This window comes from Euwallacea similis, chromosome 7 (genome assembly GCF_039881205.1).
Source record: "Euwallacea similis isolate ESF13 chromosome 7, ESF131.1, whole genome shotgun sequence".
NCBI classification, from domain to species: domain Eukaryota; kingdom Metazoa; phylum Arthropoda; class Insecta; order Coleoptera; family Curculionidae; genus Euwallacea; species Euwallacea similis.
The window spans coordinates 7,071,483-7,087,678 of NC_089615.1; the positions used below are offsets into that span (position 1 = coordinate 7,071,483).

Consider the following 16,196-nt stretch of genomic DNA (forward strand, 5'->3'; position numbering starts at 1 on the left):
TCGTGTGAAATACTCCATGATTCCTTAGCTTTTTTTCCAATCTCAAAAAAATTAATTCATTGCATTTTTTCGTCAAGTTATATGTCGGATGTAACTCGGTAAATTATCCTTAGTTGCAACTTTTGGCTGATGCCACCAATAGTGACGATGAGTTTTCTTTGAATTTTCGTTCTTTGTGGCAAAATCAAACTACAACATTATTTTAAACTCTTTAATTTTTTCTCTATAGTCCTCTCATAACAGTGTTAGTGTTAACAGTGAAATATATAGTACGTTTATTTTGCGTTTTACTTTAAAGACTACTTCATCGTCTGTCGATGGAAAACTATAAATATATATTTGCAAAAAGGAAACAGTTTCTGTCAGCTCCGGATAGCCCTACGTAAGTATTATACAATAAAACACTGAAATATACGATTAATATTTACAGTAGAATTAACAAAACATCCCCAACAAAATAAATAATATATCCCATCAGAAATAAAGTTATGATTAAGCTCTTATCAGCAAATTAGTAACAGAAATCAGAATGTTATATAGTTAATATATTAGAGTTGGAATTTTTTTCGTTTAAGCACAAGTATAACGTACTGTTCGCTAACGATCCTGCTTTTTGGATGACGAAGAAAACGCAAAAATTATAAGAGTAGAATACCTCTAACAGGAAGGAAATAGGTATGAGATACGACAATTCAGTACTTTCTCAGTTTTTCTTGATGCCAGTATCCACTTTCTTTTTAGACATCCTGGATTTGTTACTGTGTGTTAATATCGTCTACTCTCTTGATCCTCTTTCAAAAAAATTGCTCCGTAGCACGACTAAGTAGTACCACAAATGTATAATTATGTCAGTTTGCGAAATTCCTTCACTAATAATTCAAAAATTCGTCATGTCTGTAGCCAAAGGGCCACACCCTAATGCTATTCGATCGGTTTTTTCAACAATTGTCTCATGTATTTTAAATGGAAAGGAAACGTTTATTTTCATATTCTCTGTAAGTCTATAAGCTGAGCACGTGTCTACTCGAATCCACAACACGTCGCTTTATAGATGACTAACTGACATTTAATGCACGGGTGTATAATACGTTCAGTCCTTACGGTCCATTTATGAGACATTGTAATTCTGACATATTGCCCCCGTATTAATATTAATTATGAATTAATTAATAAACTTTGATTTTAAACGGATTATTTTTTAAGCCCAATAAAAAAAATACATAAAAAAGTCCTCTCTTATTGAGGAAATTAAGAAAACGTTATACCAAGATTAACTGATTAATTCATTAATCTGATTAAGACGAGACATTGTAAATAGAATCAGGAGTTATTAATTTGCTGATTAAATCACTAATAAAAATTGTACCACTATAAATCCTAAATATATATATTATAATATAATATAATATATATGTATATATATATATATATATATATATATATATAATTTTACTTTGTACTTCACCTACGAAATTAAACAATTTGATTTAAGTGACTAAATAGAAAAAATTGGCTTTCAATAAATCTCACCGAAAATTGCATTTAATGCTACAAGTGTAAATTCAACAGCAAGTTTAATTAATATTTTTTCTGCACAAGCCAACAGTGGAAATCTGTCGTTTATTTTAAAATATAAGGAATACTCACATCATCATGGTCAATTAAGTATTAGTCTACTCAGGTTACCTTTCATATATTTTTTAAGCGAATTCTTATAGAAAATCGAGAAACTGTAGAGTAACAAAAAACCAAAATGTGCAATGAAAATGTCTGCATTAACGTTAAAAAAAATTAAAATGTGGTTGAAAGTTTTTGTATACTATAATGGACACCAAATCTATCTGCATCAATCTGATATTGCGGGCGTTTATAGTAGAACGAAATATCACAGCATTAACAAAAATATTGAGTCTTGCCAGTTGAAAACACCTCAAAGTAACTATATAATTTTATATTGTAAAGTAGCTTTGAGATGCTTTTGACCAGTTAGAGGAGACGCAGATATGATTGGAGCATTAAATATTGCAATTCTGGCTCTTAAAAGTCTTCTAACCTCTTTACCCATTACATTTAGATAAGAGCGTTTCGCCGATACATTCAGATGACTTCACGTATGCAACACCCTTTTTTGTCAAATTACAGCAATTAACCCGAATTTCGCTTTCAAAAACTTCATTCAAACGTTAACCTTCCTAGTTCATTTAAGAGCAATGCACAAAAGTAGTTATAATAATCTTGAATGTATTTTGGCAAATTTTCGTTAACAATAACTAACCTTAGCCAATTTTTCACCATATCCATTGAAATTTTTGTGTAATATAAGAGAAACAAAAATTATTTAGAACCATTCGCCAATCGATCGGCGTATACAGCCTGTGTTGGTGTGTTACAATAGGGAGGTCCACAAAAAGATTAAATTCTACTTAAACGTTATAAAATTATTAGAAATGGCGTATAAAATTTCACAAAATTCTAATAACTCATTCTATGGGAAAAACCCAAAAAAACAATCAAAATTCTCACAAACGTGTGAAAATGAACGTCACAAAGTGGTTTGATTTCTTTTTAACAAGGCTAATCAATAAATTGGGGATTATAGAATAAAAATTTAAAAATAAATGAAGAAAACCGTGTTTTGGCTCATTGGTATAAATAATCAGAAACGCCGTACGGTGTCAAAACGCTAACCTCACCACAGAGTATCCTTTGGTGGTCTCGTTTTTGATAAATTTATTTGGAAAGTACAAGTATTTTTAACATTTTAACACTGAATAAGTGATTGTGTAACCTCCAAACTACCATTTCCACAATAAGTAAAAAAGTGTAGACCTGCCTATTGGTTAATTGACCGGTTGTGCATTTGTTAAAGCATTTTTCTATTGGCTTAAAAAAGCTTCGGTAGTGTGAGTTATTCGCAGTCGGTATCGCCTTCGCTAGAATAGTCTTGAATAGGAACTGGTCTGGCAAATGGGGCCGAACTCATCTGACTGTCGCAAAGGATAACAAGTTAATGAACTGCAACAATAACGTTATTATTACAAGAAATTACTCACATGATGCGTCGATAGTGATTAAGCCACTCCTCACACATCTGCGCCACTAAGAGCGGTCGTTTGTGTAAAGGCTGTTGAGCTACTAAGATTCCGTCCTCTGTTTCGGTTACATCGAGCCATTGTCGTAAGATAGCTTCTTCCCTTCCCAACTTGAAAAAAAATATAGTGTTCACATATGCAAATATCTACGGAATGTCTTAACAGGGTTTCATCAATCGATATTTCTGTTAACTTTAGAATGAGAGCAAAAGGTTAAATTGAAAAATTGTAGAACGAAGTGCTGCACATATTTTATATTTATTGATTATACATTAATGAGACACCACTAATACTAATTCGTAGTAAAGGTCAACGAAAAAGTTTGCCAAAGATGGATACCCAGGGCACTGACTACGGAACAAAACAACCACACGTAAAAGCATGGGTATGTTCTTCCATGTCGACCTCTCAATTACATTATTTATTTACTCATCTATTGCACACTTTAAAACTTACTTCTGCCTCGAGTAGGAAATGAATTGGCAACGGCTTCCTATCGCGATCGATGAGCGGCAACAATGACGCCCTCGGTCTCATATTTGATGTAGGCTCGACGGGCACCAGAGCGGAAAAATGACCGCGAGTGTAACCTAAAGCTATAGGACTGCGAGAACAAAAGCTGGGTTCCCACAACAGTGGTAAGTAAACACCCTCAAATCGGGCAGGACATAAAGCTTCGCCTCTAAAAGATTTCACTACCTGAAAGAAATAAATAAACTAATTTACGTTGTGTGACTGAAAAGTAGTATATTGCAGGTCGAGCCAAGTAGATTTCAAGCTTGAAGAGCTCTGCTTAACATATGTTTGGTTGCGTGACATACATCATTATTTACAAAAGACCTACATTTACGTTTTTCGAGGTTTTGCAGTATTATAATATTTTGTGTTACCTTAACTCCATATACTACAATGGGCCTCCGTAATATATGCGCTAGTGCGAACACATGCAACTGCTCGAGACTGGAGCCGGGCTGAGCCGCCAGTGCGACTAAACTACTCCAATCTTCCTCCCATTGAGTCTCCTCTAGTGAATATTGCAAGAAGGAAGCGTGAGATGATTCGTACTCTTTCCATCGGGGATAAAACCTGTAAAACCGAGGTTGTGATAGACCTTTATTTTTGACTCAATAACGTATTTAATAGGTATGTATTTAAAAAAAGACATTAAACATATGCACATTTTCTCAAAAGAAAAACCAAATTTGAGTTTACAAGTAACGTAACATAACAAGTTATATATTACCAACTCCAGTGGTTAACACCGATCGTAGTTTTGGGATGTCTAAAAACTTTCAATTGAAACGTTAGTTATTTGTTGATACAGTGTCAATATTAAACGTAACAGGGTTCGTCTTGCGTTTAGGACCTTCACATACGTTCACATCATGTGATTTAATCGTTCAATTTCTCCCGTAAATACTTACGCGTGCCCTGCATGTACAAGACTTTCAGCCAAAGCCCTCCTCAATGTGTTTTCTCTATCAAATACCCCCCAAGTTGCCTGCATTACACTATCGAGAAGACAATCCCCTGCAGATCTAAAAAAAGGTTTCAATGACCGCAAGGAGGATATGGAAAAATTTTCTAGTTCTGTTATTGTGAACTTACCTATTCCATAAGGCGTGTAACCGGCAAACACCAGCTCCGATCGCCCAATTTATCACAGCCGCATCGCCAGCCTCCAGCTCTTCCTGTGCGTCCTTGTCTAACAATTCTGCCATCAACTGCTCTTGAACGGGCAAAGGAAGGGTATCGACCTCTGAAAAATTCACTTAGAATCTAAAAAAATCAGCCCACTAAATGGTAAAGGTAAAAGAATTACCTGCTGGCAAAGTAAAGGTCGGAAATTCAGTGACGTAGTGACAAGGAAAGCTACCTTTCCTCTGTCTAAGCGTCGTGGCAAAGTGCCTCCGGATATCAGCAGCTAAATCTGGGGCCACATAACTGGGAACTCTCTTAATCCCAGATCCACCGGAACCCTCTATTTGAGACAACAGAACTGCCAGTAAATCTTCCCTCTGGAATCTTCAAGGTCGCTATTAGCAAAACGATTTTTTTCATAGTAATTTCGTTTTCATCGCACCTTATTGCTAAATGTACTAAAGTGTGTCCCACATCAAAAGCGGAATTTCGATTGAGCAGAGCACACTCCGAGGCTGTGAGGGTCCGAGCGGGGTCTCCGCCAGAACTGAGATATGCCTCCACAGGATTGGGATCGCCGTTGATGACTCCTAGACACGCATTTAACCAATTCCAATCAGCATTACGGCGCATCTGCCTCAGTCTGCGGTCAGACTCTGAGTTGTTCTGCGATAGATCTATAAACAAATGAATTAGCATTTCAGGATATTTTGGCGATGAGTGATATTACGTACCGCTGGCTGCACTCAGATATCTATCCTCCTGATTAATGTCATCTATAGATAAGTTCCGATCAGGTGAAGGGGGCATTATAAGACTAGAAGCTTGGGATCGATGATTATTTGCTGTTCCACACATCGCACATTTGGCTGCTCTGGGCCAATTTTCGTAAGTACACATCTAAAAAATTGTGAAACATAGTTTCTAATGTTGAATTATAATAACTCACTTTTCCAGCAACACCAATTAGAGTCAAAATTTTGGTAATGTATTTATAATTAGGGTCATATTTTTGTAACTAGGAAAAAATTTGATATTTTTAATAAATTAAAAATGTTTCAAAGATTATGAAGTTAGAGGGCATCTATTTTCCAAAATTGCCTTATCAATAATAACTAACTGAATCAATACCTGGCACATCCACTTGCCCTGAGATGACCTCCTATTATTCTCTAAATTAATTAAACTAGATGGTGGGCTACTATTCCTAGATAAACTCTGGGCCAGATCAGAATTCTGACATATTCGGAGAGGTTGTATGTATTCGTGGATGTTGGCTGCTGACACAGGTAAACTCGTGCAGCTGAATTATTGCAAGTTTAATATCAGTTGAACACTAAATGAGCTTACAGCTTAAGGTTGATTATAATCTTACCTAGTATCAGACAAGCAATTCAAGTTGCTACAATTTTCACATTGAGGTTTTCCTTTTGACTTTTTTACCTCCCCTGAAGCTGCTGCACCCACAGGAGAACATCTGTCTTCTCTGTCACCTAAAGCAAGTTAAAAAACATATATTATTATTGCAAGAATATCATTCATCTGTCAAATCCAATATGTTAACAATGTTACTGGTTAATCATTGTTATGTTGAACTGAATCACTAGCAAATTACAGCAGTAATTTGCACTAATCTTATAGCTTACCATGCAAGTGATAAATGTTCTCAAAAGGTCGAGCACCCCGACACATGGTACATTTGATAGCAGATGGATAATTCTCATAAGTGCAGTAATCACAGGCCCATTTCTTCTCGCTTTCACTCATTTTCAAGATAATTTATTATCCTGTGCCAACTTCCACTATGTTCTGTCATGAAAATTTCATAGTACTTTTGACTAACAATCAACTACAAAAGGGGATAGTTTGTCTATCGTGAAAACACTATACCTAAAAGCAAAAAAAGTTGCTAAGAACTATTTAACTTATGGTTATTTTTGTTTTATATGTGAATATGAAGAGCTTGTCAGATATTGTTATGCTGTATGTTTTAGGATAGTGGCATGTGTTGCCACTATCCTAGGGCCTACTTAAACACATGTTGGAGACAGCTAAAATACCTTAACACAACAACCAATACATAATATTGAGTTCATCATGATCACTTGAACCACATTTAGCCATAAATAGTTGAATCTGAGATTGAATATTAATGCAGGTATTTTGGCAAAGTAATCAAGGAGAAATCTAATGTCACTGCATAAAACCAATGCCAAAGGAAATTTGTGCGTCATACGGAAGACTAGAGGAAACCAATAGCTCTAGCAATAGACAAAAAACACTTTTTAACTGGGTAACCATCCAAGCATCACTTAGAACGAAAATTTCTCTTACCTTGGGAAATAAGGTCATGAAAAAGTTATTGTATTGAAGGCACCGCAGTTTTAAATCGGAAACAAGTGTAATACGTTTGAAAACAACAGATTTAGATACCATTTGCATGCCAATTGCACTTTTTTTTTTTGACAAACCGATTGAGATTTTTTCTATGTCAAAAACGCTATTTTTTTAATAATTTTTTTCAGTGGAATACGAAAAATCCGTAACTCGATTTACATTTGGTAGTTATCAGCTGATATTGACGAATGACGTATTCTTAGACATATGGCATTCGTCGATCGCGTCAAACTGTCGCTGGGTTAAATTGAAGTATTTTAATGACAAAAACAGTACGTAATAGATTAGTAATATTCTTTTCTGACTTTATTCAACTGTACATGTGTGTTGATTCCTTTGTGACTGGGGTCACTACTCAATGACCTTGTATGTCGGACAAAACTCATTGCTGCGCGTTAAAACCAGGTAAAGCCTACACATTGAGATCTTCATGCAGCCAAAGGACCCTCACGTGGTCACGAGAATCTTTTCCGTGAAAAGGTATAGGTAATTTTTTTTCTTGTGCAATCATCTGGGACTGAAGAGTTAAACTAAGCATTGTCCCACAGAAAAAATTGGTTTCTTTTTAGCAATAGTTCTGTGCGTAGTTTATAGGTGGCGCCATCAGTCAAGAAAATAAATTTTGGCACGTTTTTACATCTATTCTCTCTTCGTTTTTTAAAAGGTATTGTTATTTGTAAATTGTTTAGAAATGGTAAAAATATGGTTTTTCACCGTTATAAGTTCTGATAAAATTAAATAAATTTTCTTAAATTAAACCAAAAACGTGAATATAATAATAAAACAACCGAAGAAAAGACAGAAACAATAATAGCACCGTCATATAAATATTCGACAGAGACGATATTGTTATCAGACTTTACAAATTCATTATATTTTCTTGTTAATTTTTCTTAAATCATTCCATACTATTCGCCTGCCAAAATACCAGGCCGGGAGTCATTTGAAAATTTTCCTCGTACCAAAAAAATCATCTGCATCAAAATAATTCTCAACATCTAGGAAGCCTCCATATTTAGAACTTTTGAAAATCGTTTCCTTTGGTACCTTTGGTCCAGATATGAAAATGAAATGTATTGTATTGTACTTTGATTGGTACTTATTGGATCTACAGAATAGATAATTCTAACCGGAAGTTTGTAATAAGGAGGTTTATTTAAAGGAGATATTATTAGATTTTGTATTTTGGTTATTAAAGTAATATTTATATTTGCTCCTACTTTCAAATTAACAGGAGAGGTACGTCCTAATGTTAATTTTTAATTTGAATCAAAGTCTGTAGATATAGAGTAACCCTAAATTAAATTGATGGATAGTTACCTGCCCTTCTAGTAGTACTTACAATATACTTTGACATTGCACTCTTAGTATTTATCAAAAAAAAAGGAGAGTTTATGCATCATATCAAAACAACTTAAATATATATAATGACATATTTGAACCATCTCGAGATCAATTTGATATTGGGACCGTTGAAAATATGGGATACCTATACAGGGTGTCCCGAAATTAAGACACCATATTTAAACAGTGTAAATTACGTCCAAAAATAACATAAAAACTTTATATAAACATACATCGAAAAACGCTTTTTTAACGATCTATGGCTCTTTAAAGACATAACTCTGATGATGGTTATTTTGACATATTTCCAAAACGGTGCAAGATAACTTTATGAAATTTGGTATGATTTTATACTTTTTAAACCTTAATTGACTGATGTGGCTGAATGGAAAATATTTCTTCAGAGGTGTGCCGCACGGGAGGCATCGGAGTTAAAAAATGCTACATGTTTTTAATGTGTCCGGTTTTGTAGCTGCTGATGCAAAATTATGAAACCACATATGTGTCCAGAAAAAAAAGGTGCTCTTGATTCACATTGATAGAACGCTCCATTTTCGAATAAAATTAATTTGAACATTACATTACATGACAAATACAAATGATGCTTAAAACGGTAATTTTTAACCGTATCAAAACTATTAAACAATAATGAAAAAAACAACAAGAAATTTAAATGACACATTTTTAGAGTAAGTTTTCAAATAAGTTACCGTTCAAAAAAGAAAATCCGTTTCAAATTCTTCGTGCGTCCCAGAGCATATAAAAAGACGATCTAGACTATGTCGGTAACTTATTTGAAAACTTACTCTAAAAATGTGTCATTTAAATTTCTTGTTGTTTTTTTCATTATTGTTTAATAGTTTTGATACGGTTAAAAATTACCGTTTTAAGCATCATTTGTATTTGTCATGTAATGTAATGTTCAAATTAATTTTATTCGAAAATGGAGCGTTCTATCAATGTGAACCAAGAGTACCTTTTTTTTCTGGACACATATGTGGTTTCATAATTTTGTATCAGCAGCTACAAAACCGGGCACATTAAAAACATGTAGCATTTTTAACTCCGATGCCTCCCGTGCGGCACGCCTCTGACGAAATATTATCCATTCAGCCACATCAGTCAATTAAGGTTTAAAAGTTATAAAATCATACCAAATTTCATAGTTATCTTGCACCGTTTTGGAAATATGTCAAAATAACCATTATCAGAGTTATGTTTTTAAAGAGCCATAGATCGTTAAAAAAGTATTTTTCGATATATGTTTATATAAAGTTTTGGTGTTATTTTTGGACATAATTTACGCTGTTCAAGTATGGTGCCTTAATTTTGGGACACCCTGTATAAAAGTGTATGTTGCAGAAAACAATTATTTTCATAATAAGGGACGAAAGTACTGCCTTTACTTGTCTCATTTTAAGTTTGTTTAAAAGCAAACAATACGCGAAAGGAAAAACAGTAACTTTCTTCAATCTGTAAATGATTATAAGGGAGGAAAATACTTCCGCTTCCTAGAGAGTAAATATCACATATCTATGTGGAAAGTGTTTCATTACTATCTAGAAAATTTGTAGTTTCCCTACCAATTCTGCGTAAACGCAAAAAAAGCCCAGATTTAAACTATTTCTCGCAGAAAATCAATTTTCTACTCGTTTAAACTCAAGGTTAGTGATATTCCATTGTTGTATGATTGTAAATGAAAGTCCTTTCCTCCCTAGGTGGTGAAAATGTGGTTCTCTCCTCTAAAAGGCAATTGAAAGTTCTTTTCTATACAGGTGGTAGAAATTCTTTTGAACTTGAAGGGAATTCATGACCACAGATTTTAGGAGTGACAAATAAAGAGATCAATCATAGGACTATTTAAGCGCATATTTTATATGGATTGTTAAGTAAAGAAGTAGCTGAAAAGACAACGGATAAACTGAACAGGGAAATAAATAGCTTCGATGGAAATATTTTTAGGAAAAATATTATCACCTAAGGACGCAATGGAAACGATTCCTAATTACTGGTAATAATTGTTTGTGCTGTGTGACACAAAATTGTAAATGGTTCTCACTCTAATATACCTAAGAAATGACCCCTAGATTATACATTTTCCTATTTCTATAAGGCAAATCACATTCCAATTCACTTCTACTAAACATAAATATATTCAATAGATCATCTTTTTATCGAGTTCCACCTTTCACTTCTGTGGGTCTTTTTCCTTCTTGATTGTATAGGCTAACCAGCATGCCAAAATGATTCCAACAATCTGCCAAAATAAAGTACAAATATGAAAATTAGAAGAACAAAATCGTCAATTATTTTACCTCTACAAAGGCTATACCGATCCCAACACCGATCAGCACCTTAGTGTTTCCTTCTATCTTACCCTTCACCTTCTTGAAACATCCTGTATTGTAGACGTGGGTTCCAAATGACTGACTCTTGCATGTATCATCCTCCAAAGGAGTCTCATTGTCGGGCACATGAGAAGGATTGCTGTTGTCATAACAGCAGGATTTCGGCCACTTACTACTAGGAGTTGATTCCCAATCTTGAGGCTTATCGACTCCACAGCATTTTATCTGAAACAGCAAAAATATACTCGAAAATATAGTTATTTTTTTAATAATGCGACGAACTAGGGCATCTTCTGCCACAGAGTTGTTAAAAATATTTCAAGTACCGTGCAGTGTTTGGGTTATACTTAATTGTTGACCCTCGGAATGCGATACTAATAGTCAAGATGTCAATAGGTTAATGATACGCCATAAAAGCGAATGGTATAAAATTGCGAATGCAACTCTAGGGTGGGTCTGGACTAAAGATATAAAGCAACGTTTGAAGCCTGGAAAGAAATAGGTGTAACAGTAATAAACTATTAGCATTATAAATATTTAGCTATGACTTTATGTTATTATTGTATTAAAGCACGCAATATATGGGAATGTTTTATTAAGGAGATATGTTATAATCCATTATTATTTTCCATATCATGTAAAGTGCGGACGTAAAAATAAGTTTGTCATTAAAATACCTCCTAGATTGCGGACGTTTCCTATGAGCGTGCGGCAAAGGAACTTTTCTGCAGGCAGTTACGAGCTGAAAATAGCGTCGTTCCGCACGAACAAAATGGCATGTATCATGGTCATACATTTTTTAGGAGTCCTTGTGTGCATACAAAAATATAATCACGTGCAAGTAGTAATTGTAGTGTACATGCGCGCACATGAAAAATATTGTGCCTGACGTGCGTGGAATCGCACTCGATTGTTGACGGAACTCCGCTTCTTGTTAGGTAAATGTTATTAATTCCTGTAGGATTCAAACATGTTTAGTAACGTAGTATTCAGGTACCTTTTTCTGCAGATTGTCCCAAGCCACTTGTTCCACCTTATTCGTGTAATTGTTCATAGATTTCCGAAGAGAATTCTTCAAGGTGCCTTCAAAGTCTCCTTTATAAACCGCAGCAGCTATTCCAACAGCTAATTCTATCACGAATATTACAGCAAGCAATCCTGCAAACTAATAAAAGCAAAAGGTCATATAAGTCACAGTCAGAATGGTAACTGACGGTAACTTACAGCTAGAAGCAAGTTGTATGATTCTTTGATAGCTCCAAAACATCCAAGGAAAGCTATAATGAAGACTATGGATCCTGCTACTATTAGCACTATCGGAGGACCGAGAAGGTCACTGGTGGTGAAATGTTTGAAGTCTGAAACGTCGGCTAATACTAGTCCTCCGGCTATAATAATTCCTAATCCAGATATCTGCGATGAAACATTCGTAAATTAAATCTTTGTGCACTGTAAATATTCAAATTTCCAACGTGGATAAATTAATAAATTTTCTATTGAAATCTAGGGGTTAGTTATTATTACATGGCAGATCGAGTTACTATATGATTGGTTAATTCAAATTTAATAAGCCCTGAGGATAGATAATCGTGTAAACAAATTAACACACTTTACTCAAATATTCTAGTTAGTTCTCGATTTTGAGGCGTGTCTCCAATTGGAGACTAGATGATGAGGATTAAAGTGTATGTATATATGATACTGAGGGTACAGAGAAAAATCCTGATGCGGGCCATATGCATATATCGCACTATGTCCTTCAAAGCCGTTAAAGTGCTGAAGGGCACTTTTCCGATCGACTTCCTTTTGGAAGAACATACAAACTTCAGCGTTCTTTCACAAGTGACAGAGGCGGATATGCGAGCGGCATAAAGGACGACCATTCAGAAATGGCAAACACCTTTGACAAGCCTAGAATACAAATGGACTAAGAGATTAATTCCTGACCTTCAAATCTGGATTTTGTGCAAGCACAGATCCCTGAACTACTACCTGACTCAGGCGCTCAGAAGTCATGGTAGATTAAGATCGTTCACACACCTGATAGGGAAAACAGTTCGGAGTGCAGGTTAGTTTAGGTTAGTCATCGTTGCGGAATCATTGATTCCGAAGAATACTGCATTTTCCAACATCTAAAGCATCAGATTCAGAGCAAAGTACTAAACGCGCGCGTGAACATGTTAACACCGAAATCCTTGTTAGAATGAATACTTAAGGGTAACAACAAATGGAACCGCTGCAGCAATGCTATTTCTGCAGTTGTGAAATAAAAGGTACGGAAGGGACGCAGTATTCAAAATGCCTAATCCAATGGAGTAAAAAACCAAGACAAACTACAAATACAATAGTATCACCGAATTCACCCCTCCACAACTTTTGGTTAGAAAGAAATTCCAAGGTTTTTAGTGGGAAACCGCTAGGAAAAATCTCACACTATCCGGTCGCCAGAAAATCAGGCGGGGTGTCTTTTTGAAGCTTTTTTTTGTGAAAAAAAGTTCTTGAGGTGTAGTCAATAAGATCGGGAACCTTTCTGGAAGAATTTAATGCAATAGATCAGGTTCCTGAAAAAAACTGAATCAATTTTCTTGTGAAACCAATTGGTTTAAATTATTAAAATAGTCTAATTGTCTCAAATTGAAAAATTCATTTCCCTCATCAGTGTATACATATAATAAAACAGTTTTGAACTTTTATGCCTAGGTAATCAATATTAAATTACCCTGAAGTTAGATCTATTTGATACATTTTTTGTATTTTTTTTATTTGGGTCTTTTTTCTCCTTTGTGTTCAGAGGCAGTTCTCTGGAATCGTGACAAACATGTGGGGTTCGAAGCTTTCATCTTTTTACTTATGCCTCTTTATTCTACTTCTTTCTCATTTTCTTCAGATACCTACTTGGTATGAAGAAAGTGATGCATATAAGCTATGAATATAATTTATTTGCCCTTTGATTGCCCTTTTGTTAAATTTTAAAACTTCTTTGCACCTAATGTCCTATATATTGCTCATGTAAGGGCTTAAGTTCCCAGTAAATCATCCTATAATTTGAATAAATTATTTTATAACCTTCAAAGGTTTTCAGTGACTTGAATGGGTGACCTCCATTTCCTCTATGCTATAAATCACCCAAAACTAACACAATGGAATGTGATAGGTATTGAATCGATAAAATTTAATATCAAAATATAGATTCTACATACTTAGATAATAGATTCTTGTAAAGTGTCGATGAGTAAGTTCAGAAGTATCAACCTATTTTGATTTATGCGTAATACAGTAATGTAGAATGTCCTTCAGGTTATGTATGTTTTAATCAATAAAAAAGTATCGAACATATTTGAACGAAAACAATAAAATTAAAAAGTTCAAACCCCTTTAATGTTTTAAATTACTCTGGTCCTACTGATGCAATTTACATACTTATAAAGTTTTTCAAATCAAAAAACTGTATCAGTCATTCACTTTATCGACAACACCTCGGAATTACTATTTTGCATAATACTTTACCGTCAAATTAGTTCAGGTTAAGGTAAGAGTGAAGTAGCGAGAGAGAGCAAGAATGAATGAATTGAGACTAGAACATGAGACAATAGGGAGAGAACTATCGAAGAATTAGAGAAAATGGATGGAGTTCAAAACTATGGTGGAGGATATTATGGGAGGAAAGGAGATGGAAAGCGAGTAGGAGAAGTTTAATGTGTGGGAAATTGTGATACCTCGAAATGATGCTGAGAAAAACAGTTCTGGGGTTCGGGATAAAAGAGAAGGTGGTTTTATGGGCAAGTAGGAAAATAAGCTCAGGTTAATTCTACTTAGTTCAGATTTTGGAGGCCGTATAAGTGGTCGCGAGCAATCCTTTGTAAACAAAAAAAATATTGGGGGTCAAAAACCTATTCGCACCTCCACGTGGTGACTTCTCCAGGCTTCCTCCCCCAAGCCCGAGTAATCGATCCTGAGAGAAGGAGATGGTGACAGATGCAAAAGAACGATGGATGAGTAACAGGTAAAACTAAGAAAAACCTGGACGTGAGACCGTCGAGGTGATTTGAGTTTGATTTCCTGAAGAAACCATTAATTTCAACATCAGCTCTTTGGGGTAAATAAGGCAAAAGTAAAGTGGAAGATGTTAAAGAAAACAGAAAGGCTATGACATTGTGACAACAACGCAAAGTGAAAAGGAACTGAAGGCGATGACCCAGAGAGTGAAAGGTCTAAAGGAGAAAGAAGTTGAGAAATTTTACGAAAAACTCAAACTCAAGCATAATCAAGCAGTAACAATTTCTATTGTCGAAAAAAAAGCAAAAATGTTTTTATCGAATCCAGCTATCAGGATTGGATATATACGGTGCAAAATGGAGAAAATATAAAAAGTTGATGGATGCTTGAAATGCTAGGATCACGTTACCTATACCGTAAAGACTTTAAAGAACCAGAATGATCTCAGCTTTTCCGTAAGTGCGGAAAGGAGGGCATAAATAAAATTACTGTAACGAGGAAGTGTAGTGTTGTTTCTGAAATTGGAAAGGACATAAATTGGCCATGGGAAGTTGTGAAGCTGTTACTGTACAATACATTATGTCCCACACACAAGACACACTAACGACACACTTGAATAAACCTCCTTTTAAGTAGCTAAGTATTGCTGACAAAGCTCTTGCAGACAAATGGTTTTGCAAGTTCTTTTCCATCGGATCTATTTGTAATAATGATTATTTAGGTATATATTTCAACAGTGAAACTATACGAGAATTAAGTGAAAACTTTATATAAAGGATAAGGTAGGTAGGTGATGAAAAGTTAATATTAAATTCTTACTCACCGCAAATACTAGATTAAAAATAAACAAGAGATACTTAATGAAATTCATTCCACACGACTCCATTTTTAATAGATCTAGAATCTGGAAGGTACGCAACAAATAGCTACAATAGGTCGATTTTTATGTTTACTGTCTGCTCGCGTGATACAAGAACTAACTTTCGAAAACACGACTTTACGCGCGTTAACCTACATGGACGTCATAATGAAACACTAACGATGCCAAATTGTGCATTTCACAAAATAATGGAGTGTTTAGACTACCAATTCATTGCTTAGTATCGCGTGAACAGCTTTGGCAACCTCGCTTCAAGGTAATTTACCTAAAAAGCTTTTCCTGAGCGATTATGTGGAAAATTCCAGCGAACACACATCATTAATTTTTCCTGAATTACATTTAAAGAAGTTATCGGGGCTTCCTATTGGTTTGTGATAATGGTAACAATTTCGTTGCTATGGTTGTCGTAATTATGCTATGGAAGTGCGGTGTCAATGATGGAGTGCCATCGTATTAAATCTTTTAAGGGTGCCAAGCTGCAGAGGATTGCATCCTTAA

At 34.9% G+C, this 16,196-nt stretch overlaps 2 protein-coding genes across 2 annotated transcripts; both read right to left on the reverse strand.

Moving 5' to 3' along the window:
• Nucleotides 1-2,167: 2,167 nt before the first annotated feature.
• trbd (trabid) lies at nucleotides 2,168-7,293 on the reverse strand. Its single transcript, XM_066391704.1, has 13 exons — nucleotides 7,068-7,293; nucleotides 6,380-6,623; nucleotides 6,109-6,226; nucleotides 5,865-6,036; nucleotides 5,468-5,633; nucleotides 5,176-5,410; nucleotides 4,915-5,117; nucleotides 4,701-4,851; nucleotides 4,517-4,630; nucleotides 3,983-4,178; nucleotides 3,549-3,791; nucleotides 3,054-3,202; nucleotides 2,168-2,987 (listed from the first exon to the last, which is right to left on the reverse strand). Exons 2-13 carry the CDS (start codon nucleotides 6,498-6,500, stop codon nucleotides 2,909-2,911), a joined length of 1,947 nt encoding a protein of 648 aa, XP_066247801.1. The 5' UTR covers nucleotides 6,501-6,623; nucleotides 7,068-7,293; the 3' UTR covers nucleotides 2,168-2,908.
• A 3,183-nt stretch (nucleotides 7,294-10,476) lies between these two features.
• LOC136409876 (CD63 antigen-like) lies at nucleotides 10,477-15,797 on the reverse strand. The gene is made up of 5 exons (XM_066391705.1): nucleotides 15,642-15,797; nucleotides 12,047-12,235; nucleotides 11,820-11,987; nucleotides 10,790-11,047; nucleotides 10,477-10,731 (listed from the first exon to the last, which is right to left on the reverse strand). Exons 1-5 carry the CDS (start codon nucleotides 15,702-15,704, stop codon nucleotides 10,663-10,665), a joined length of 747 nt encoding a protein of 248 aa, XP_066247802.1. The 5' UTR covers nucleotides 15,705-15,797; the 3' UTR covers nucleotides 10,477-10,662.
• Nucleotides 15,798-16,196: the final 399 nt, after the last annotated feature.